The 24,202-nt window shown below is 39.3% G+C and overlaps 1 protein-coding gene across 11 annotated transcripts in view; it reads left to right on the top strand.

Moving 5' to 3' along the window:
• Nucleotides 1-22,585, top strand: part of SLC38A9 (solute carrier family 38 member 9) — a 49,261-nt gene extending 26,676 nt beyond the window's left edge. For 10 of the 11 annotated variants that reach the window (XM_071580880.1, XM_071580872.1, XM_071580877.1 and 7 more), the window contains 5 exons: nt 2,901-3,007; nt 9,337-9,450; nt 11,062-11,210; nt 18,875-18,964; nt 20,847-22,585. In XM_071580880.1, the coding sequence (XP_071436981.1) occupies nt 2,901-3,007; nt 9,337-9,450; nt 11,062-11,210; nt 18,875-18,964; nt 20,847-21,012 (626 nt within the window). In that variant the 3' untranslated portion in view covers nt 21,013-22,585. The remainder of the gene's footprint in view (nt 1-2,900; nt 3,008-9,336; nt 9,451-11,061; nt 11,211-18,874; nt 18,965-20,846) is intronic. The other variant, XM_071580881.1, reaches the window with a different exon arrangement.
• The last annotated feature ends 1,617 nt before the right edge of the window (nt 22,586-24,202 follow it).

The following is a 24,202-nucleotide window of genomic DNA, read 5'->3' as shown; positions in this document are numbered from 1 at the left end:
TAGACCATAACCTTAGCTTTTCTCTTTCAAGCACCCCTTAGCTCTCCGGTATGTTTTCTTGAACATTGTTTGGTGGCTTTCCATATTACTGTTACAAATTACTCTGTGAGATGTCATAGTCATAAACAAGTGACATTTGGTATTGCATGAACAGATAGCTAATGAGATCAGGTTCTTGTTTTAATAGGTCTGAAATAAGAGATCTGGTGTTAGGTCTTAACTGGCTCATCCTTTAAAATAGGCAAAATTGTACGACCATTTAGCTGCAAGGAACCGTGTCCTATACTGTTAAATGCTATCACTCATTCTGACCTTAGAAACAAGTATTTTGTCCTCCTTTAGAAGTTATTTACTTAAGACAAGAGATACACACCTTTGTAGGGTTTCTTTTTTGGGTTTGCACATTTTTAGTTTCATAATCACAGTAAGCATCATACTAGGGCTTTACACATGGGTTTCAAACTCTTGCTAGGTCCAATACTGTAGACTTGCAGAGAACAAGGATAACTTTAAAACATTAAGATGGACTTTGAGTTACTGTAACAACATAGAAATCAAAAAATGAAACATCAGAGTTGTTCCTCTATTCTAATTAGTAGAATTATAGTAGCAACAAGAATATTATTATAGTGGCAACAAGAGTAACAACTCAGTGAGTAAACTACAGATAGGTGAATAAAATTAAAGTGATATAAAATACAACTGATGTAAGTGCTTGCACATCACAGTTGCAGTGTTTGTGCAGCTTCTTATTCTTTGTCTTCCTTTACAACTTTGTTTGGTTTGATTTGTCTCTCTAGTTGGACTGAAATTGGCACAAAAATAATCTGAATAAACAACTCAACTGGTTTAGTCCACGTATGTTTGGCAAAAATGAACTGCTAAAGAGAAAAGTATTCCACTTCACCCCCCAGCTGTCATCAAATCTTCATTTTTCTGTAACTGCTGAAAGTCATTCCTACTTCTTCTCAGCAAGGCATTTAAAACTCTATTTCAAGATCTGAATGCCAAGAAACAAGTGAAAGGCTGTGTAAAACAGTTTCTTCAGCTTGGTCATGTCACCAAGGTAGAAAGGTTTTGTCCTTTCTATCTGAGTCTTCAAAGCTAGGCAGCTTTTGCTAAGTATGACTGTGTACAAGAACAAAACAGGTGCTTTGAGGATGAACTGGATTATCTCCATAATTACCTGAGAATCCTCCTGATTACTGCAGCATAAGTACAAACTGAAAGATAGATGTACATGGTCCTGAAACAGTGCTAGCTATGCTATCTGTTTTCCTCCATCACTTCATTTATTTTTAACAAGCTACTTTTTTCTCCAATGTAAAAATTTGGATTTCAAAGCACTGCATGATTAGCACCTGTGTTGATGACCTAATTTGTTTTGTATGGCATTATTTTCAATGCTGTCACTAAGTAGAAATGATACTCAAGGAGGTGTTACACAGTAGATAGACCACAATGCTTGGTCTTGCTCCATTGTGAGATGGAATCATGAAATGTCCCAGCAGACAATCTTCAAATGCTCTTGTAGCTTCACATTGATCGACTCTTTTTGAGAGTGAAGGAGAAAATACAGCCAAGTTATGGTTCACTAGGAAAGCCACAGAAAACAGAGACCAACCTAAGAAAGAAATCGGGTTTTAAGCCTGTTGAAGTTCATGTCCAAGATCTATTAAGCAGTCCTAGTGTAAAATGAGTTACAGCACTATACACGTGCTGCAGGTCAATGAGAAGTAGAGCACCCAGCAGTTTGATTATTTTGGCAATGTGACTACTACTGCTAGGAGACAGACAAAGTGTGTAGCTAATGCATACAAATCCAGATTGCTGTAGTTTTATAATTGAGATTAAAGTAGTGCATGGGAAACAAGCCCAAGAGTCGCTTGTACTCTCAATCTACAAGTAGTTCATTGTGCTAGTTGGGTATTGAAGATACAGTGAATCCAGCTCTAGGGAAGGGGGGCATGATCTTGCAGCTTGGATGAGCCGTCCATTAGTTGCCTGGGGTGTGTTTACCATCCTGAGTTCATAGCACTTTACAGAAATCTAGTTTAAATATGTTTGCATGGAGCTTTCTGTGGTTTGATCTGTAAGGGTTTGTGAACCTCTGGTAAATATTCTGCTTTACTGCTGGGTGCTTTCCAGAAGGTGAGCAAGCTCAGGGTCTCTCATTGCTGTTAACTCTCTAAAGAGTGTATATATATTCTTTTGTAATATCAACTAATATGGTGCTTCAGTGATGTTACACATTGTTGAAGTCCTTCCTGTGCAGTGCTTCCAGAAGCACCATCTTGTGAACATAATCCTTCAAGGCTTAAAAGAAACAGAGCCGTGCTATTCCCATGGACACAAAAAAAGAATTTTATCATACATGCTGTGAAGCATGGTAAGACAAGAAGTTGCTCTGCCTTTCCTTATGCCCTGGTTTGTAAGCAGAGCCTCTGAAACATCTACAGATAAAATTTCTCCTCTGATAGCATAAGTGACTTAACAATTAAAGATGCTCATAGGGCAAATGATTCCTTAGTCCTTGTTCAGGAACAAACAGGTATACAGCCTCACTACACTCAATTCCAGGCTTAAAAAACCTTTCCAGTTAAACTGTTGAGAAGCAGAAAAGCTTGTATGTGTAAATCCAAGATTAACCTAATAATGATTGATGGTTGGGGTCTGTCGGAGAAGCCTTGCTGCAGATTGTGTTCTGTAGTAAGCCCTGTCTTCCTGCTTTCCTGATAAAATACCTGCATTGGCTGTGGTCCAAGATAGGTTACATTGTCCCATTTCACGGTGGAGGTTCATGTTTCTGCCAGTACGATCCACAGCACTGTATGTCTTTGCATTTTGACATTGTTTGTTTCAAAGAAGTAAGTTGTAAACACTTTTTTTTCCTCCCTTAGAGTTTAGAATTCTGTTCCCTCAGCTGACAGGAGTTCTAACACTTGCCTTCTTCATCCACAATTGTGTCATCACACTTCTTCAGAATAACAGGAATCAAGAAAACAATGTAAGTCATTTCACAAGACTATGCTGATTTGTATCTAGATTTACAGGCAACAGTCATGTTTTTCCTGTCTGCCTCTCTTGAAATCAATCCAGGGACTGTAATAGCTTCAAAAAATGTAACTCATTGTTGTGATTTGATAAGAAAAAAGTTATGCATTCTTTTCTTGGCTGCCAGGAAGTAACAGATGCATTACAAATTTATTCAAATGAAATTCTTGAGGCATGTCCCAACTTACTTGTGGTCAAGCTGGTATTAAATGGCCAAGTTGCGCACAAGAGGCAGAAAACTTGACAATATTGTAAGACTCAAGGAAAACTGACCAAATTGAGAATCAAAAGTGCTGGAGAATATTTGGCACAGGACTGATTTTGGCAGAGTCCTGAACTATAGATTCAAGGTCTTCAGTAGCTTTGTGTCTTAATCCATGTCTCGGTCCATAGAGAAACATGATGCAATTTAGGAAATGATCAGAGTTGAAGCCTGGATTGGGAACCTTTGTGGTATGTAGTCTTTGGACTGGTCTTTTGCCCTTGAAAAAGTTATGCACTGCTCATCCAGATGGAACTGTGTTCTTTCTTAATATCTTCCCATTATAAAGTATAAAATAGAGTAAACACAGTGCACAGAGTCTGAGAGTACACTTTGACTGTAATTGTTTTGATTATTTAATTTTTTTCCCTCCCTACTTTCCAGGTTCTTGTCCAGCTTCATTCAAATCTTAGCTGTAACATACAAAGAATTTAAAATATTAGCTGTATGAAAACTTGGTACAAAATCATAGAATCCTAGGATGCTTTAGATTGGAAGGGACCTCTGGATGTCATCTAGTCTCGCCACTCAAGCAGGACCACTGAGGCCTGTCTGCCTGCATAGCATATCAGATAAAATAAATGTGATTCAATTATTTGAAGGGGAAGTGCTGATCATGTGCCAATTCAGTGAGATGATCTTTTGCTTTAGTAATCTGCATCGTCACTTTTTTGTACCTGTGAATTAAGACCAGCTTGCAAATGACCATCTCTGCAAAGGAGCCATGAATTCTCCTTCAGGAAAGCTGCTTGGGTTTATGCACTCTCTGATAATAGTTTAACAACTGAATAGGGGGTTGGTGGAGCTCTGGAGCTAAGTTTCTCAGTTTTCTTAAGAATATCTTACTTACGCCTTAGCTGTGGCTTTCAAATTCTAAAGCCCTGTATGCAGAGGAGGCATAATGCCCTCATGCCCTCTTCGGGATTTTCCCCTCCATTTACATCAGAGCAGGCAATCAGCTGCAAAGAGCACCTGGAGCATTCTCCACTTGCTTTTCCTGTGTTAAGGAGGAAGAAACTGCTGTCTGCCTGCATTTGAATCAGCTCTTCTAATCCCCTCCCTGTAGCTTAAGCTGAATTTCCAAGTCAGCCATAGCATGGATCCCAAGCCCTTGACTAGAGTCTTACATTCAGGAAGAGTGTTCAAATGGCACGGAAAGGACACCTTGAAGTATGGCAGCAAAGGTTTTTAATGAGAAATTAAATCTGTGCTTAATTCTTGTAGGAGTTTTGTTTGGCTAGAGACTTGTTTCCTTGTTTGTAGGTGTACAGTAGCCTTTCACCTAGATCTCAAAACTGCTTTGCAAATGTTAATGAAGCTGTTTGTGATTACCTCACTAAGCTGCTGGACTAAGTGGGAGATTTACATATGTATAGGCCTCTCAGCCTCTGTCAAAAGTCAGGGGTTTTTAATAAGTATTTACAACACCAAGATGCATTCTATCAGATTCTGGTGAGGACATACTGATATAACTGTGAATAAAAATTGCACTGTTTTATGGATCGACCTGTTAACGTCATCCATCACAGTTCTGTGAAAAGCCACAGAACTTGGCAAGCTGGAAAAGTGCCGTTTTAGTTTTAAACAAAACTTGGTAAAACTAGTGGTCACAGAGCAACTCTTTGGGGAAGTGGAAAAAAGTAAGAGAAACAATAACATTCCTTTTATGGAGTCAGAAATTCAAAACAATAGCAGCTTCCATTCTGGTCACCGGCATGTATCGAAGCCCAGAGCTAAAACACTCATGGGGGAGAATTCCTCTGGCTGCTATTCCAGTACAGTGGTGTGGGTGTGAGAAGAGCAGTGCACAGGAGTAAGCCAAATGTCAGCAGCACAGCCTACAGAAGCCCTGTGGGCAAGGTTCTTATTCCGCAGTTCAAAGCTGGGCTTCCCATTCCCATCTCCTACTGCTACCTTCTTGTATTTAGCAGTTTAAGTTTTTGTACAGTGCTCAATCAACTGGTTTGGAAACTGATTGCATAGAAAACTAACACAACCACAGAAGGCAGGTTAGTTGCAGGGCTTGTTTGTTGGGTTTTTTCCTGATTCACATCTATGATCTGTTTCCCTGAGCAACTGTACAGATGCTGCACAAGCCCAGAACATGATCTACAGGCATGAATATGCTTGTGCTGTCTCCGAAAAGTTTTTTTGTGGGTGTACCTGGAAGAATGGTGGGGAATGGGGAGATGTTTTTTGTCCAGGTAGTAACAGCATGGAGCCATAAATGGTTGCTGTTTTCTCTATTGAAACACTGTTTACTCCCTGTAAACAGAGTGAGCTTCTATTGATGGTGACATACCATGGGTTTCTCTTTCCAGTCAAAATCATGCACAGCTACCTGATGAAGTACCTTTTTGTTACCCATTTCAACGTTATCACTTGCCCTTGATGCTTGAACAGGTGAAGTTTGCTTTTATGATATGGATCAAAGTCCCGTTGAGATATTACTGAGACATCATCTCTCTTGAGAAGCAACCAGTGTGAAATGGGCTAATCAAAAGGTACTTCAAATGTAGTAATAATGACTAAGCACTGATACAGGCTTCTCCATCCAAGAAGCAGCTCTACAAACTAGCTTGTTGCTGGTTCTTTGCAGCATCACATAGAAAATATCTGTAGAGCCACAGAGCCTTCACTGTGCTGTGTCCAACTCTATGCCACAGGGTTGGCCAGCAGCTGAGTACTGACTGGTCTGTAGGTGTGATACAATGTCTTGTACTTTCAGAGGTTCCTTTTTAGGTCCACCTGATTTATCAGACTCATGCTTTTGTTAGGAGACTAATTTCTTCCTTTGTTCTATTCCTGCTGCCAGCCTCAATCACCCAATTTTCAGTTCTTCCAGTGGTACTGTTTTTGTTCTGTGCATCTGACCAGAAAAGCTCCTGGTCAACAGTAACTGCTGCCAACATGTGTTCTCCAAGTTCCACCTCAAAACCTGCCTGTTACTTCAGGTGTGCTTGACAAGGGCTTGACACTTGTCAGTCTGTGATCCTTGTGGACTCTGTCCTGCATGTTACCTTTGATACTTATCTTCCACTCTGATTCCCCAAATGCTTCCTTCTTTCAACCATTGTTTTTTTTCTACATTTGATTCTTAAACTCTGGCTGCTGGATTGCAGTACTCATGCTTAGACAGCTTTCGCCACAGTCATGTCCATTCTGAATACAAATATATCGATTACCAAATTTAAATAGAAAAATGCAATTAATACACTTGCTTAAAATTATTCCTTTTATCTCTCCCCATGGGTCCTTTGGTTTTATCTGGAATTGTGCTGTCTAAACAGTATTGTCAAGGTCGTTAGGGAGTGAACCAAGGTCTTTCTGGGAGTAATGAGCATTAATCAAAAGATCCATTTCATGTACAAGAGCATACATTTGCAAGGGAACTGATGGATGTTTGACAAAAAATAAGTTCACGGTTTTGAGTTGTCTATATTTCTTTTCTTGTAGCTTATGGAAATCAAAATCTGAGTACTCTTTGTATGGCAACAGCACCTGAAGAAAACAGTCTACTGTTACATGCTATAAAAATACATTATCAAAATTATCTCAGAACTTTGTTTCAGTACAGATTAAAGCATCCACCCTTAAGAACTCTAGAAACATGAACTGGTTAGTATAATCGGAGGTAATAGCACACCAGCTATCCACCTTTACTTATGTGTAGGCTAAAGAAAGCAGTAAGAATCTTATTTTGGATTTCTTGCCCTCACAACTGCATGTACTTGTCACAGCAAAAATAGTTGTACAGTTGGTTCTAGAGCTTATATAGGGGCAGACTACAAATAACAACTGTGAGTTACTTTGCTGTTCTTATACGTGAGGAATACACCTAAAATACCAAATTTATAGCAGGTTTTGTCAGGTGATGTGCATTAAAAACTTGGGTGCATTTTGAAAAATTGCTCAACTCCTGCCTCCAAGAGGTGAGAGTCCATATTAGCCTCTGACTTCTGCAGTTAGTGAAGTTGCTGATAAATAACTAAGAAATCTGGATGCTCAGATTTAGTATTGATAAAATCATTTATTAGAGTGGACACTGGTGCTTTTGAAGATGTACTTATATAAAAGCCTGTACAGCTTCTCCTGCCACTGAGGAGAAATTCTGAGAATAATTTAAAGAAAATGTTATTGCTCAGCTTCTGATAGGAGTTGCTAGTCCTTACTCGGTGACCAGGACAAAGAGAGTGAAGGCCAGGAAAGCATCTTCCATATGCTTTTAACTGGTCAGCAGGAGGAAGAGGTTGCAGCTAGAAGTGTGCGTTGCTGGGGTCTTGAAGGCCACCCTAGGGCACATGGTCACAGCATGTTGATGCCTTTTTCCCATTAGCCTCTAAAAGGCAAGTAATATTTGTCATCAGACAACAATCTTCTGCAAAAGCACTGGCAAAATGAGCAGGAGATTCAAGTTCCCTCACTAAAAAAAATAGCTTCTATCTGACCTTTTCTTAAAGTTCATAATGCAGCATGTTACACTGTGCTCAGGGACTGCCTTGCACTTGGAAGAGCCCAGAGAGAGCAGTATAGAAGGCGCTTCTTTGTCTACAAGATAGTGTGAAGAAGCACTTAGGAAAACATTTCTGTGCACAGATGTGAGCAAGCTTTGCTGGTGCTCAGTGAGCTGACTGGATTATCATAATTATCACCCTGGGCTGAAAACAGGATAATCCAAATAATTTGGTGCTGTGCCTGAGCTAGTAGGACTTGCTTCTCAGTCTTAGGAAAATAGGGTCATGTATTGAAACATTAGTAGCAATCCTTTCAGAAGCTGATTATTATCAGCAGTTGAACAAATGCTTTGCTGTAAGGTGATGAGTATTTTGTAATATAACACAACAGAATATTCTATAACAGCACAGAATATAGTTAGTTAATAACAAGAAACAAATGGTCTCCTTCTTAATTTCCAAGTGAAGGAATTGGTGTAGAAGAATAATGCACCAAGTACATCTCTATGAGGTCACTTTGATGTATATGTGGATTCTGCAGTTTTGTGAAGTACTTGAGTAACTTTGCTGCTAATTTTTTAATTGTTTTTGTGTCATTGAAAATATTTGTGTATATTAGATATTTTATAGATAGAGCCAAAATTTTCAGAACTAACATTGAAGTTTAGGATTCAATTCATACTTAAGTATATGTAATATACTTAAATATGAATATATGACCCTACTTTCAGCACTGTCTTCTAAAATACTTTGATAATTATTTAGTGCATTTCCTTGGGGCTTTTAAGTATGTTCAGTAATAAAAGGAATAGGTAATTTTAAATTAAAAAGTCATTATAAAATACAATACTAAAGCTAAAGAACAGATATACCTCAGTGACTACATATGCCTTTTTCTTTTATTTGTGTCTGTTTGTGGTTTTTTATGTAATAGCTATGTCTTCCATTATCATGCCATTCATACAGAAGCCTGATGTACTAGTTTCTGGTTTGGAGCCAATGTGCCATCCTCCTTGGTTTCAAAGCACCTTCAAAAAAATGTCCTTTACATTAAATTGGCAGTTGGGTAGGCTGGCATTTTTGATTGGCAGATTTTATTTGTGATCAGAAATTTAACATATGGCATTGCTGGGCTTTTTGTCTTAGACAAGTGTGTCTGTGTCCCAGGGCTCTTAATAGGAATAGATGAATGTAAGAAAGTAGAGGGGGTTTCTTGTGTGTTTTAGTAACTAGTGTATGTTTATGCATCCAGCAATAATGTGCTACATCTATTAGCATATCTCTTTCTTAGTGCCTTTGCTGTATTTTGATACAGAGAGAGGAATAATACTTTTTGGCTGCACTTTGGGGTATCTCCTTGCAGCTTTCTGATCTGATCAGAACCAGATCCAAAATCCCCACTCAAGCAGTAGAAAGTAAACATGTAAATAATAGTAAAAGGTATAAAAAAGTGATACATATAAAAGTAATAGTAAGAAATGCAATAACAATCTTCTTAGGAGGTTTTTGTTTCTCCTGTTTTTTGTGTGTCAGTCCTGGCCTAAATAAAATCTTGTTTCTCTTCAGGTGAGAGATCTCTCTATTGCATACTTCCTGGTGGGACTAACATATCTGTATGTTGGAGTGATAATTTTTGCATCTTTTCCTTCTCCACCATTATCCAAAGAATGTATTGAACAGGTGAGATATTTTACTGCAGTATATGTTTTACAGAATCACAGAATGGGTTAGGCTGGAAGGAGCATCAGTGGGTCATTTGCTCCAACCTCCTTGCTCAAGCAGGGTGATCCCAGAGCACATGGCACAGGATTGCATCCAGGCAGTTCACGCCTGTCTCCAGTGAGGAAGACTCCACAGCCTCTCTGGATAAATCTGTTCCAGTGCACAATCACTTGCACAGTCAAGAATTTCTTCCCCATGTTCAGTGTGCAGTGCTCTTCTTAAGGCACCCCCGAATACCATAAATGTCCTAAACTGTTTAATAAATATGTAATAAAAAAAGGGAACACCTACTGCTTCTTACTTCATGACTCACCCTGGCAGACACATTCTGTCCTTGACTACGGTCAGGTGGTAACACCTTGTGGACGCTACTACAAGAATAATACTTGTCTTAGTAATACTTGTGTGGGCGGTCCCGTGGTGTAATGGTGAGCACTCCGGACTCTGGATCACAAGGTCGTGAGTTCGAGTCTCAGTGGAGACCGTACCGGGCAGTTCAATGCCTCCCTGCCATCCCATCCCGTCAGATCTCGGATGCTCAGCAGGGTCAGCCCCGGTTAGTACCGGGTGCTGTAGACAGTCCTAAGGACTTCACTGTCACTGTCCAAGCTCGCTCAGCCATGGCAGGTGGACCTTAGGACTGAAACGGTGGGGCCAGTTCTGCGCACGCTGTGCCTCACCTAAAAAATCCACTGCGCAGGCTCGAAGGGCACACCCCCCCCACCTGGGGAGAGCCCTTCGCAAATCTTCGTTCGCAAAGTTTGGCCATACATACATACAATACTTGTGTTAACCTCATCTATAACCTCATCTATATGTGTGGTTGACAATATTTCAGTATAAACCCAAACATATAGTAAGTACTGTGAAAGTGATAAAGAAAGGACCAAAATGATCAAGTGAACAGTTGAGCTTTTAATTTCTTTAGCTTCTTTAATTCTGGAAAGTTTATGTTTAGTTGTGTATTCAGTGACCAATCTCACCCACTGGGACTCCAGAAGGAATAGAATGTGAATACAAGCTTGTTTAGAAAGGAGTCCTCATTGCAAGTAGGTTTGGAGTCTTGAGCCTCGCCACCAGAGCTCTTCAGATAACAGCACAACATGAAACACCCTGAGAAGGCTGTTAAACTCTTACCTGCTTATAGGAAGGCCTGATTTCCACACCCTAAATTGCCTCAGGGACAGAAGTTAGCAATTGGGGATCGATTTTATGCCAAATGTTCCACGCCTCTTGCATAATATTTAGCAATGAGTCAGCATTTAAAGGCCTAGTCTGACTATAGATTTATTAGAACTGATACCACTGTTAAACCATGAAATTATTTTTTGAATCATCTGAAGTAACTTCATGAAAATTCACTGTTAGATGACAAGTGATTTTCATCCCATTTATTTTCTGTAGCTTATGAAGCCATTTGGGTCTTTCTATGATATTTAAGTCTTAAGTTCATTTAGCAATTGTAGTTGCTTGGATTTTATCCCATTCTTTCTGGCACACATATTAAAGATCAGCAGATAGCTGCAATCAAGCCACCATTGATAAGTGTAACACTTGTTATATGTTTAGAATTTTCTAGATAACTTTCCCAGTGATGACATCCTGTCGTTTGTTGCAAGAATATTCCTGCTATTCCAGATGATGACTGTATACCCACTGTTGGGTTATCTGGCACGAGTTCAGATGTTAAGACAGTTTTTTGGAAATGCTTACCCAAGGTAAGAAGTCTGTTCGTTGACAAGAGCTCAGCATGCTTTGCTTAGCTGACTTGCTGTTGTCAGAAATTTATCTGGGCTTTTGGAGAATTCCTTTGTACATTAGGTATATTTCATAACCTAGTTTGACATTGTTTGTAGTCAGGGTGAATAGGCATGCAAAATAAACCTGCCTGCAAATGCCTACAGCTTGGCAGAGCAGACTAGGGGGCTTTTGGTTTAGCTCTTCATTTTGTCAGTAAACAGGAATTTTGTCAACACAGTCCCATTGTGTTATTTGCCATTTATATGGAAAAACAAAAGCTGTACAGGAAAAAGGATTGGTTAGTCTAGAAGCATTTCATCTAGGAGTCTTCAAGCTCTGCAGAATATACACTGCAGATATTAACTTTTCAGCATGCCATCTGCATTTTGATTGTGCATGGTAAGTAGTCATCCATCTGTTTTTAAACAGAGCTAATAGCTAAGGGAGTTGTTAGCTGTGTTATCTGGCTGCTGCTATGCTTATAAAAATAGCTTTTCACATGCTAATTTCGGAGATGAGCCACACCCTTGCACTTGTACAGTCTCTGAACTCCAGGGAAGAGCTGATCCAGATTTCAATTTTAGTTTGTTTTTTAAATAAAACCTAGGACATTTATATTTGGAGTATTGTCTGAATTTGCCACAGCTGAGAAGTTGAAATTTATCTCCTAGTTTCTTATTTTATGTTGTGAATTGCTGTTGATGGAGGAAAGGCAAAAAGGGTTCTCAGGAAGGAATGTGTATTTCCTCTGGGGCAACACCAGTAGCATACAGGTCTGCAAAGATGTTGTTCCAAGTTTCAGGTTTCTTCTGAGTCCTAAAATAGGCATGAGAAATTCTAGAAATTGAATGCCTAAAATTAGGCAGTGAAATAAGTGCCTGGGTTTTTTGATGCTAAATTGTATGCAGTTGAACACAGAAGACTTTTAGGAACTACTGCAAGTTACTGTTGGAAACAAGGCCATTTATTTAAGTGCTAAACATGGATTTCACAGCCACTGGGAAATAATCATGTCCTTTTTATTATGTGGATGTGCCTCTTCCTATCTCCTCCCTCCAGTTACTCCCTGACCAGAATAGTTTTCATTTCACACATGCCCTCTCCCAGAACCTTCAGCTTCATTCCAGTCTCTTCTCAGGTTAATTCCAGCTTGCTGTTTTAAGCCTTCACGGTATGACGAATGTGATGATGCAAATACTTCTTTGACTCTTGTCTCCAGGATGACCTGTGGGTAGCTTCACTCATTTTTAAATTTTTTATAAGACACCATATAGGGAGTCTTCAAAAAAGTCTTTAGTAAAAGGGTGTTTAAAGCTTCTGAGAACTCAAAAATAGTTTATAGGGAGCCACATAAATCAGTCTGACCTATAGTGATAATGTAGCATATTCTGGCTGGTTGGCTGTGTCTCCCTCCCTCCCTAGTATCCCAAGTGTCTCAAATATAGCACAAAAATCACTCAGATAACTTTCAGGCTCTGGCTTCTGTGCATTTACAATGACCACGGTCAGCCCTTTTTTTTTACTAAGGCATGAGGAATAAACTAAAGGCTGGGAGCAAACACAGGATGTGTTTCTGGGAGGATAGTAAAGATTTAGTGTCTGGTTGTGAAATAGGTCTTCATGACTGGTTCTCACCAGTCATAAACTGGCAAAGCTCCTTTAGTAGCACTGTATCACCTCTCTAGGAAAACCTCTTAGATGTCTCTATAAGGTGTATATATGGAGGAGAATATTCTGGATCACTTCTCTGGAGAAAACTTTTGTATAGGTAGTGAACCAAAAGGATGAAGCAGGAAAAGAGCAGAGTCTCTGTTGGAAATCTAGTCTTGTTTAACCCTGTGATTCAATGTGCTAAATCACATCTTTCCATAGGTGTGTCTTTCCTATATTGTTTCCTTTGCAGCTGAGAGAATGTTACAAATTTGGCTTCTGGCTATGATTGTCCAAACAAAACCAACAACAATATCTAACAAAAACTCCTAATTTGGTCCAAGTCTCCATTGTAAATTTTCATGCCTTCATTTTTAAGCAGTGGGTTTCTCCACATGGAAACTCACCGATTTTATGAGCCAGGCTTCTTCATATCAGCAATTGTTTGCAGATGTGAATGCCTGCTGCTATGGATGCAGTTAACAGATAGCCGTGAAGTTATTAGCTGGAGTATTTGGAAGTCTGGATGGATGCATCTTAAAGCTCATAGCTTGAGCACATGCGTGCTCATAGGGCTGCCAGATAGTTTTTGTATCCTAGTAGCAAGTGTATTAATCAGTTCAATTTCATTCTTTGGGTTTTACTCCTTTTTCTGTCATATTTATCTGTCACTAGTTATAATAAGGAACCAAGGTATTACTTTGTTGTTTTGCAGTTCATAGTCTTGATAATTGGTCTATTCCAAGGCAAATTCTACCAAAAGCAACATCCTGGTTCATAACCTGTTCTTTACTGGTAGGCTATGGATTATAATGAGAGACTATGTACTCATCTTCAGGGGAGCTTTTATTGAAGCTTTTATTGAATCTGAAGACTGATTTACATTTCTTCTTCCCATGCTTTTTGCATACTTTGTAGTGCTATTTTACTCCTAGCAATGCTCTGCTGTGCCTATCTGTAGTGTATCCTACTAACCCATGATCTTGAGTGATGAAGCAGCTCACCCTCTCAAAACTTAAAAGATGAAGCAGACAATACACAACTTTTTCTTCTACCAGGTTTCGCATCAGGCGTCAGCTAAACAATGGGAACTTGCCTCTCTGAGGCATAGAGGAAATGAGTATCCTGTGTCTTCTAGTAGTCAGGAGTAGGGCAAAAGCACTCCTAATTATAAGAGGAGATTCTCCTTGCCCTTGTGTGCCAGTGTCAGTCACTCGTGTCTCTGTCTGTCTTAAAAACAAATACATGTGTAGACATGCTGGGCACATTAGTCTTCATACAGGCATCATCACACAGAATGGTTTGGATTGGAAGGGACCCTAAAGATCATCTCATTCCAATCCCCCTGCCATGGGCAGGAACACCTCCCACTACACCAGATTGCTCATAGCTGTGTCTGGCTTGGCCTTGAACAGCTCCAGAGATGGAGCATCTATAGCTTCTCTGGGCAACCTTTTCCAGTGCCTCACAATACCTTCTTCTGTATTTTTATCCTAAATTTCCCCTCTTTTCGTCTGAACCCATTACTCCTTGTTCTGTCACTACAGATCCTGACAGTCCCTCTCTGGCTTCCTCTTCAGATACTGGAAGGTGATATGAAGTCTCCACACAACCTTCTCTTCTCCATGCTGAACAGCCCCAACTTTCTCAGCCTGTCTTCATAGGGCAGGTGCTCCAGTCCTCTTATCAACTTCATGGCCCTCCTCTGGCCTTGCTCCAACAGTTCCATGTGTTATGTTGGAGACACCAGAACTGTACACAGCACTCCAGGTGGGCTCCCACAAGAGCAGACTAGAGGGGAAGCATCAGCTTCCTCAACCTGCTGGCCATGCTGCTTTTGATGCAGCCGAGGATTTCATTGGCTCTCTGGGATGGGAGCACACACTGCCAGCTCATGCTGAGTTTTTCATCAACCACTACCCCCAAGTCCTTCTCCACAGGGCTGCTCTCAACCACTTCCCCATCCAACCTGTGGGTGTGTCTGGGATTGCCATGACCTTGCACTTTGTTTTGTAGAACCTCATGAGATTTGCACGGACCCACCTCTCAAGCCTGTCAGGGTCCCTCTGGATGGCATCCCTTCCCTCCAGCTTGTTTGCTGTACCACACAGCCTGGTGCTGAGGGTGCCCTTGATGCCACTGAGCCTTCCACCTTTCTGTGCTTCCTACAAAAGACTTAGGAACAACAGGAAACATCCTAATTCCTAAATGTATGCTAGTGTACAGATTACAACATAGTGATGTATTGGGACAAAACCCAAGGAACTTTTTATTCTCTCTGCTCTCCCCAGTAGTGTAAAGGAAGGCCAAAATTTTGTGTATTGGAAAATTGCTTTCTTTTCTAAAGGGAGATATGTTTGTAATGGCGTCATTTAAGAGCTGACTTGGGGCCAGAGGCATGTGCTTTATCTGCTGTTTCTTACGTGACTCTGGATCTTTTTATATGTATGGAAAGCCAAATTTTTTTAATTATTTTTACTAGCTCTTGGCTAGACTGACACTTGTGACAGAGATTCCCTTGATTAATTATATGCTATGCATTTTTTACAGTCATCTGATAATTGTTTGAAACTTTCTATCATCTTTCCTGTGCTGAGAGGTTAAGTGAGCTGCTGGACAGAAATCAGTTACTAGTGATTGTCTTCCTTTTACTCCATGGTAGCCCAGCAGACCTGCCAGTTCTCCCACAGATACGTTTTCTGATGCAATTAAATACATTTCTGCTGTTTGCATGTGTGCTTGCTTATTTGTTCTTCACCTAGCTTCTGTCTTGCTTCTTGGCAGTTGTGATTAATAGTCTTTTGGCCACAGTCATTTGAGTGAGATTTCCAGCAAGAGAATGCATTTTTAGATACAGTAATCTTTCAAAATTCTTTCGTAAATGATCTTGATTTGCTTTTTTCCTTGCTTTCCAGTTTCCCTTGTTGTGCATGTTCACCCTGTGACTCCATGCTGAGTCCAGCACATCTGCTAATTTCCTTGCATCTGACTGAAGGGATTTAAAAACATTTTCTTTCTTTAACTGTGGCTTGGTTTCACAATTTTTGTTATGATTCTTTACCTTGAAGGTGCCAAAGTTAATTAGGTATGTATAGTCACTGCAATTTAGTGACTTAAGTGCAACTACCACTTCCACAGGAGAGAACTTGATGGAGCAAAACACTGTAATGCTCCTGTGGCATACCAGGTTATTTCTCCACTCTGTCAATCAGAAAGGTTAACCTCACAATAGGCAAAAACAAGGCAAGACTTAGGGGAAAGCTTGAATTTTTAAAAATCTTTTTCTTTTCCCTCCTCTTTGCTACCATTTTTGTGGGATTGCAGGATTTTTGCAGGTGAGCAGTGATTCCCTTTATAGAAAAGAGCTGGTGTCTTCCTCTGCCCACCCCAGAACACTGAGACTGAGGACAGAACATAAAAAACTTGCTGTGGGTGTGCTTCCTTTGTGAATTACAGCCTCCTTCAGATCCCATCCCATCCCGTCAGATCTCGGATGCTCAGCAGGGTCAGCCCCGGTTAGTACCAGGTGCTGTGACAATCCGGAGGACTTCCCTGTCACTGTCCAAGCTCGCTCAGCCGTGGCAAATGGACCTTAGGACTTAAACGGTGGGGCCAGTTCTGGGCATGCTGAGCCTCACCTAAAAAATCCCCTGCGCAGGCTGGAAGGGCACACCCATGTGGGGAGAGCCCTGCCCAAATCTTTGTTTGAGAAGTCTGGCCATACGTACTACATATACTGGATCAAATTGTACAGCTACTTGTAGCCCTACATTTCAGATTTTGCTTCATTCAGAAGGATGAAGGGGGTTGTACCTGGTAGTGCCTTTCTCTCCGTAAGAATGAGGCTTTTTCTTGCCCTGGAGGTGAGATGAGCTTAAAACACCTGTTGTCCTGTAACATGGTTACAACTCAGACTGTTTCAAAAGATAGAACAAGGTGCAAGGATGTTCTGGGGAAGAAATACAGTGTAATCTTTCACATTCAAACAGATTTAAAGCCTTTTCAGACTTCTGGACTTTGGTATTGTTCTTGAGGATCCTGCTTATTCATAACAATTACTATTGCAAAGCACTACTCCACAAGTGTGGAATTGCTTTGGAGGCTCCAGCATCTTGGGACCCTTGTTTTCAATAGAGCCAACACACTGTCCACTGCTGCAACCCAGTATTTCTTTCCCAGATCAAGAAATTGAAAAACGTTTCATTTCACACCAAGGATACATAACATCACTTTGCTTTTGAAGTTACAAGAATCTGGAATTAATTTTTTTAAAAGTAACAGCTTTGAACAACAAGATCATGTCTTGTGTTTTAAAGCCTTTGAGAAAGACATACTTCAGAATTTTTTCAGTATATATACTCTGAACTGACACAAATTTGCAAAACATTTTTAAATTACTAAGCCTGCACCCTTTTTAATCCTTCTTGCTAAAAAAATAATGTCAGTAAAAACAGAATGAAGAAGTGCTGTCATTTTCTGTATTCATGAACTTCTGGCTTCAATTGTGCTATTTGACAGCAAGATTTGCCAGCTGCCATATTTGGGAGAAGAGAGGAAGTAGTTTTTAGTGGCAGACACTTTTTTGTGTACAGTTTAATTAGTTGACTTTCCGTAGTAATATTAGAGTAGCTGTACACATTTGGTCCTTCTATCCCTAATAAGTCTGATTGTTGGGATTTTATTTTTCATTCTTGGGGTTCTACCAGGTTTATATCCAATTACATTTTTGTTAAGCTTTCATCTGCTGTTTCCCACTGCAATTTTCAGTCTCCGAGGTACACCTTTTGTACTACTGTTAAAATGTCACATACAAAATCAAAGATATTATTTCTGTCCTTTTGACGTCAATTTTTAAGAATGAAGTTTAGAAATAGTCTGTAGCCCTTGTGGTTTAATTACCTTAATTCCCCTGAACTTTAATGAGATTACTCTGTCTCTAATCTTTCTTCCTAACTTGAAAACTGGCGGGGAGCCTTTCAGGCATGGAAGTTGTCACTTTTAAAAAGTTTGTTTCTTAGTGACACCCTCCATAATACACATACTTTTTACAGTGAAGAAGAAAATAGCCCTGGCTTTACAGATTTTGTTTATTTTAGGAAATCATATCCTCCAGAAGAATAAACAAAACCTGTAAGTGTATGTATGTTTACTCTGTGTGAATTTTCTTCCTTTCATAGAAACAGCTGCATGACCAAAATAGCACAGGTTTTCATTATACTTCCTGACTTTACCTTATGTTAAAATATGCCAACATTTCATATTCTCTAAAGAAAAGTGATACTCTCCTGAGTCTCAACTCTGTGCTTAACTACACTGAATTTGTCTTGCATTGAAAGCTGCATTTGCAGAACAGAAAATCTCCATTTTTTTCATCCTTTATGTGAACCAAAAGCAACAGGAAAATTATTTGTAAAAACAGATTCAACAAAAAATTCCAGCATAAATAGGATACAGGTTAAATACTAAATGGCATCCAGTGTTCTAAATGTTTGTCCTCTGTCAAAATGCGGTAGAATGTTTGAAAATGTTATTTCCCCACTAGTACTGTATGTAATGTTTTCCACTCGATGCATCTTTTCCTTCTGGTTTGCATTAGTTCACTTTGAGCAATTCAGATCATTCTCTGAACAAGCTAATTCTTTCTTGTGGGAGTTAAGTTATATAGTATTGTTTCTTGGGTATTTGAATATTCATCTGAAATACTTGAGTGATGAGTACCACGTATGGTGTTTTTCAGGAGACTTGCCAAATTATGCATTCTTAATCCTTAAGAGTATTCTGAGTCAAAACTCTAGATAGTTAGAAATTGGTGCTCAGAATATTCCATAGACGACAAGTTTGCTGTGAAATTAATTAGCTCTAATAGAGTGAGTCATGCAAATGGAAACACCATCCATGTACTAGTTAAATGTTAGTATAAGTGAAGGATAATGGTGGTATTTGGTAATAAATACAGCATAGATTTTAACATTCTTTCTCCACTTTCCTGTAGCCTTTTCCATGTGCTCGCCCTGAACGTTGCAATTGTAGGAGCTGGAGTAGCAATGGCAATATTTTATCCAAATATAGGAGGTATCATAAGGTGAGTGTTGCTTGCAGGGAGCTTCCCTGTGCTGCAGCTACATCTCTGTCTCTTGATGTTGAAAAGGAACAATATGTTTTGTGAGGCTTACACTTCCTTAAGTTGTAAATAATGACTTAGATATATAAACAATCAGCTCCTTCAAAGTTTTGACAAGAGCTATCTGTAATTGTGTCCCTGTATCTGAGATGGTGGGGGTGATTCTCAGTTTTACTAGACCTCTATCTGAGGACCTTGTAACTATACACATAAAAGAATGTGGTGTCAGTAGAAAAGTTGTTTGGTTATTATGTGGCTTCTCTCAAGTTTTTGTTTTGTATTAAGACCACTTGAAGCTGTTTTGAAAGTCCATAATACAAATTGCAAGAAAGCAAGTAACTTTAAAGGGATAAGTGACAAAAAAGTTGTGTTTCTAAGTGATTGCTTAAATTTACTATGTTGATGAACACTTAGGATTTCTATATTGGGGAAATACTAGAGGAAATAATCTTAAGTTTTGTTTTCTACATTTGACATCACCATATTTATAAGCGTTGTCATTCATTCCTGGTTTGCATCTTTCCTACAGCATCCAGGAGAGGGAGATGTTTAAAAATAACAAAATCTGCAATTACAAAACCAGAATGACAGGCTTGTGTCAGACCAGAGTAGCAAAATAACTTACTTTTGCTCAGTGGCTGATCTTTGAGGTTTTTTCCCGTTTCCTTTTTTTTTTACCTCTCCTTTTGGTGAAAATTTTTGTATTCCAGTAATAGAGATGGTCTAGTTAATCACCATTGTAGACTCTTCGAATGATAGAAGGGACCTTAAGGTTGGAAGGGATCTTAAAGATCATGTAGTTCCAGCCCTGCCAACATGGGCAGGAACACTTTCCTCTAGACCAGGTTGCTGAAAGCCCCATCCAACCTGGCCTGAAACACTTCCAGGAATGGGGAATCCCAGACCTCTCTGAGCAACCTGTTGCAGTGCCTCACCATCTTCACAGTCAAGAATTTCTTCCTAATATCTAATTATGAATAAATACCATGCAATACATTTCTGTTTGCAAACTGATCCTCACCTCTGCTAGTGTGTCCATATTCTGCACAATAACCAGATATTTTAAACAGTGAATTTCCAGCAAATAAATTATCCATATACAGTCTAAGTGGGGTATTTGCTGGTTTTGTGCTTCGGATGATAACTCTGCATTATTAAGTTTCCTCTGTCTAGAAGGAATGATTAAATATTTGAAACAAAATATGTTGTTAGGTAATAATGCACACTTGGCTGCAGTAGGTGAAAATAATGTGAAGGTTTTTGTAAGCAAGGAGGAGGTTAGAAGAACAGTTGAACATTTCCCTTGGTGTGGTTGATCATGTTACCAGGAAAGCATGTTCCTTTCAGGTCTGAAGAATGGTTTGCTAGAAGCTGATTAAATAAATTAGAGTTGCAGATTCAGGAGCATTTCTGTGCTTACTTACTTTAACGTGTGTCCTCAGATGGTTGGGATGCAATGAGGTTTGCAGTTCTGACAGTAAAGGATGTGTAGCAAAGGGTGCACTGTCCAGTCTCTTTCTGTTGCATGTTGACAAATTTCCCCAAAGAAAGTACAAACTTTGAGTCAAAGATAAGTCCCCAACAGCTCAGGGGATGTGAATGAAATATCAGAGTGTGTGTGAGTGTGAGCAGGGGGTGGGCAACACAGAGGGTGATAATGAAATGCTAGCAAAAGAGGTGAAGGACAGCAAGGAACAGAAATTGATGTTATGACTGCAGATGGTGTTCATCCCACCTAATAATGGATTTGAGGTAGGAGAAATAACAAGAAATAAGAATAAATGCAAAGACTCCTTTTTTTTTCCCCTTTTCTTATTCCACTCTTCCCCTCCTCCTTCCTCAGATACTCTGGAGCGACATGTGGTCTGGCCTTTGTGTTCGTGTATCCATCCCTCATCTACATGATCTCTCTACACCGTGCTGGGCAGCTGACGTGGCCAGCATTGATCACTCACATCTTTATAATCCTCCTTGGACTGGCTAATCTGATTGCACAATTCCTATTGTGAAAATTCCCCCTTCTCCCTGTGACTGTCACAAGCGGTACTGTGATATTTGACAACAACGTTGAGCAACACTGTCAGGTATGAGAGCAGTCTCCAATGTGATGGTCTTGAGAAAAGCTGCACCTTTGAAACAGAAACACATTGTTCAGCTGCTTGACAGGAAATCTGTCTTGCTCCTCTGAAAACACAATGTTATGAGACATGAAATGGTTCAAATTTGAGTGATGTAGTTCCCCTGGGTTTGTTGAATGTACATCAAAAATGAGTGAAGCTCAAACATTTTGGTTTTCTTACAGCACACTTCTGAAAACACAAAGCTTTCAGCTTCAGGCTGTGGAACTCTCCTCCAAAGGAACTGTCCTTACCTTGATTAACAAGCATGTTTTCTCAGTATTGTTCAGTGACTCTTTGAAATGCTCTTTTGTTGCAGTTATTTTCCTGATTTGTTTGGAAAAAGAAGAAATTATTGTCTTTCTTTTTTCTTAGGTTAATTTATAGTAATTTGGGTCAAAATGCACTCTTAATTTTGAATATGCTATTAAATTGTTTTGGCAATATTTTTCTTCTAGAAAATTCCAACAAAGCAAAACAATAAACTCATGTCTCAGTGTTTTATTCAGAACCAATATGTACACAAGTTATTTGAGATCTTACAGTGAAAAAAGAAGGATAAAAAAAATTAGAACCAGACAATTAAAATTAGTATTCCAGGCTTGACCTCACTTCAACTCTTTTAACTGGGCTGTTATGTGCTGTGAAGTTGTCTTGTCAGGAGTTGCCTGTGGTTTTACAGATGTGTGTTGCACACAGTGTTCATCCAGGCTCGTTCCCTCCCTTGTAGGGTATTACTCCAGTGGTCTCTCACTATGCTTTGCGTTACTGTGGACATTTTTGATGTGAGCACAGACACAAAGCCAGCAGTCTTCAGAACTGTGGATTAAGTCAAAGACTTTAAGTTTTAAATCAATCCAAAAGCATCTGAAAGAATATGTGAAGGTTTTGTTGTGGGCTTGGGGTTTTTTTAGCTTCTTGTTTATGAACTAAAAGGGTGTACATTGGTGAGCAGGGACACCTTCCCCTCACCTATGGTCACTGACTCTGTGTCTTAATCAAAACATTAGGTTGCCAGACACTAGTAGAATGTAATTTTTGTGGTTGGAGAGAGAGTAAAAACTCCTCTTTGAGCAGAATTTCAGTGCATTAAAATAATCATCAAATGTAAGATAATGGAAAGAGGTCTCCAATTCTAAATTTCAAAGTAAGTAAAAGAGGAAAAAAGTTGGAGTGAAGCAATGTTTGTGAAGTAGGAGTTGGGAAAGATAATTACATTGCAGGGCAGGAGTTTATATTTTCATCAGAAAGACAATGAAAAACATAAGCTAGGTTATTACTATGCTTTTCTGGGAAAATATGTGAATTTTTTCAGTAATGATGTAAATTCATTTGTTTGACTTAGGCTCCTGAAACTATATAAAGGACATTCACTTTCATAAATACCTTTTGATTTGTATGAAGTACAATAATTAGAGGGGTTTGGAATGCTGTCTACAGAATACAGTGATTATTTCAGATTGTTTTTTTTCTTGTGAAACTTCTTGTGTCTTCAAATCAGAATTGAATTCATCATCTGTATTAGAGAGAAGTGTTTGCCACATCCTGGTCTTTTTCCCCTGCATATACTCTTACAAAATGAACAGCAAAAGGAAAGGACAAAAGATATTGTAAGCCTTGTTGGCATATTCACATTAAGCTCTTGTGCTGATTTATTATAGATTCAGTGCTTAATACTGGTACAAACCCTGATGAGTGCAGGTGATTCAATTTGTCCTTCCATGTCCCGCCTGGATATGATTTCATTACTTACATCCTTACCATTGAAGCTGATAGTAAAATGCCCATCAATTTTAGTGAAATTAAGTCTAGCAGTCAACAGACATTCCTAAGTAAGACAAGAGTTCCTGATGAAGTGTCCTAATTGTATTTTCTGTCTGTCTGTCTCTTCCAGTTGTGCAACATACCACGACTGAGTTAACATTTAGAAGGAAATTATTCAGTACCTTTCTAAAAGCTTATTTTAGCTCTGCATGACAGAGATAGGTTGTTGCTGCACTGTTTATTTATACAAGCCTTTAAAAGCTTTGATTTGAAGTATAAACTGGTAAGTATTAGAGTGATAGCAAATACTTCATTACACTGTCATCTGCCAAAGTACACTTTCTTATGGAAAAGTATTGTATTTGACTACATGCAGTTGTGATTTTCACAAGCATCAAAAGCAAATTAGGAGTATATAAGTAGATTGGCATTTTCAGGGGTTTTCTAATTTGTCAGCATCCCAAGTTAAGTAATATTTAATGGCAACCTAAATGGCGTAGAAGACCAGAGGTAAATTACAGTGTCTTTTTTCATACAAGCACAAAAGGTAGTGCTTAGCAAGTGCACACTTCATCTGCAGTGTTGGCCAGCTATTTTCAGTTCCTTACGTTCTTTGTTCTGACACATCCTCATGGGACTAAGTGGAGCAGAAAAAGTAATATATGGACCCCATGGTGTCTTGTGAAATGTCATTTGTCACCTTCTCACAGAAGAAAAATAATTTCTGCTGGAAATACCGAAGTTTGTCTTTACATTGGAGCTTTGCTGAAGTAGGCTGTCAGATGAAATACTGTCAGCTCTGAGCATTGAGTAAGAATCTAAGGTTTTCTTCATAACAGTAAGCTCTTTATTTGGCATCATCCCTACCTCATCGCACTCTGACAATCCAGTCCTCCATATTATGTGATAACTCAGTGATGGGAACTGAAATTTTTATTGCATGAGGTTCAAGCAGCTGCAGTGAATCATCTGTGCTGATACCATCCTGCTAAAATCCAGATCTCAAGATACATAAGGCATTAACCCAGTATGACCTTACACATTGCCAAAGCACAGGTAGCCAGGGGAATTCCCAGGAAGCTCCAAGAGCAGTTGTGGACATGCCTGTGTGTTGAAATTGTGGACATGTCTGTAGGTGATTACATACAGCCCGAGCGCTGGCACCAAGGGATTAGTGTTTTAGTGGGAGCTTTGTGATGAAGAGAAGTAGCTGTACTTTCTAATGATGTGGCTTTTAGGTCTGTTTTCTGCCATGAGGAGAAATAATTACCATCTCCATATCCATGCTTGCACTAACCTCATTGCCTTTTCTGTAATG

The sequence above is a fragment of the Pithys albifrons genome, chromosome Z (genome assembly GCF_047495875.1).
Source record: "Pithys albifrons albifrons isolate INPA30051 chromosome Z, PitAlb_v1, whole genome shotgun sequence".
In the NCBI taxonomy this organism is placed as follows: Eukaryota; Metazoa; Chordata; class Aves; order Passeriformes; family Thamnophilidae; genus Pithys; species Pithys albifrons.
Note: the sequence above shows the minus strand (reverse complement) of the source record. Positions and strands in the feature narration are given on the sequence as shown.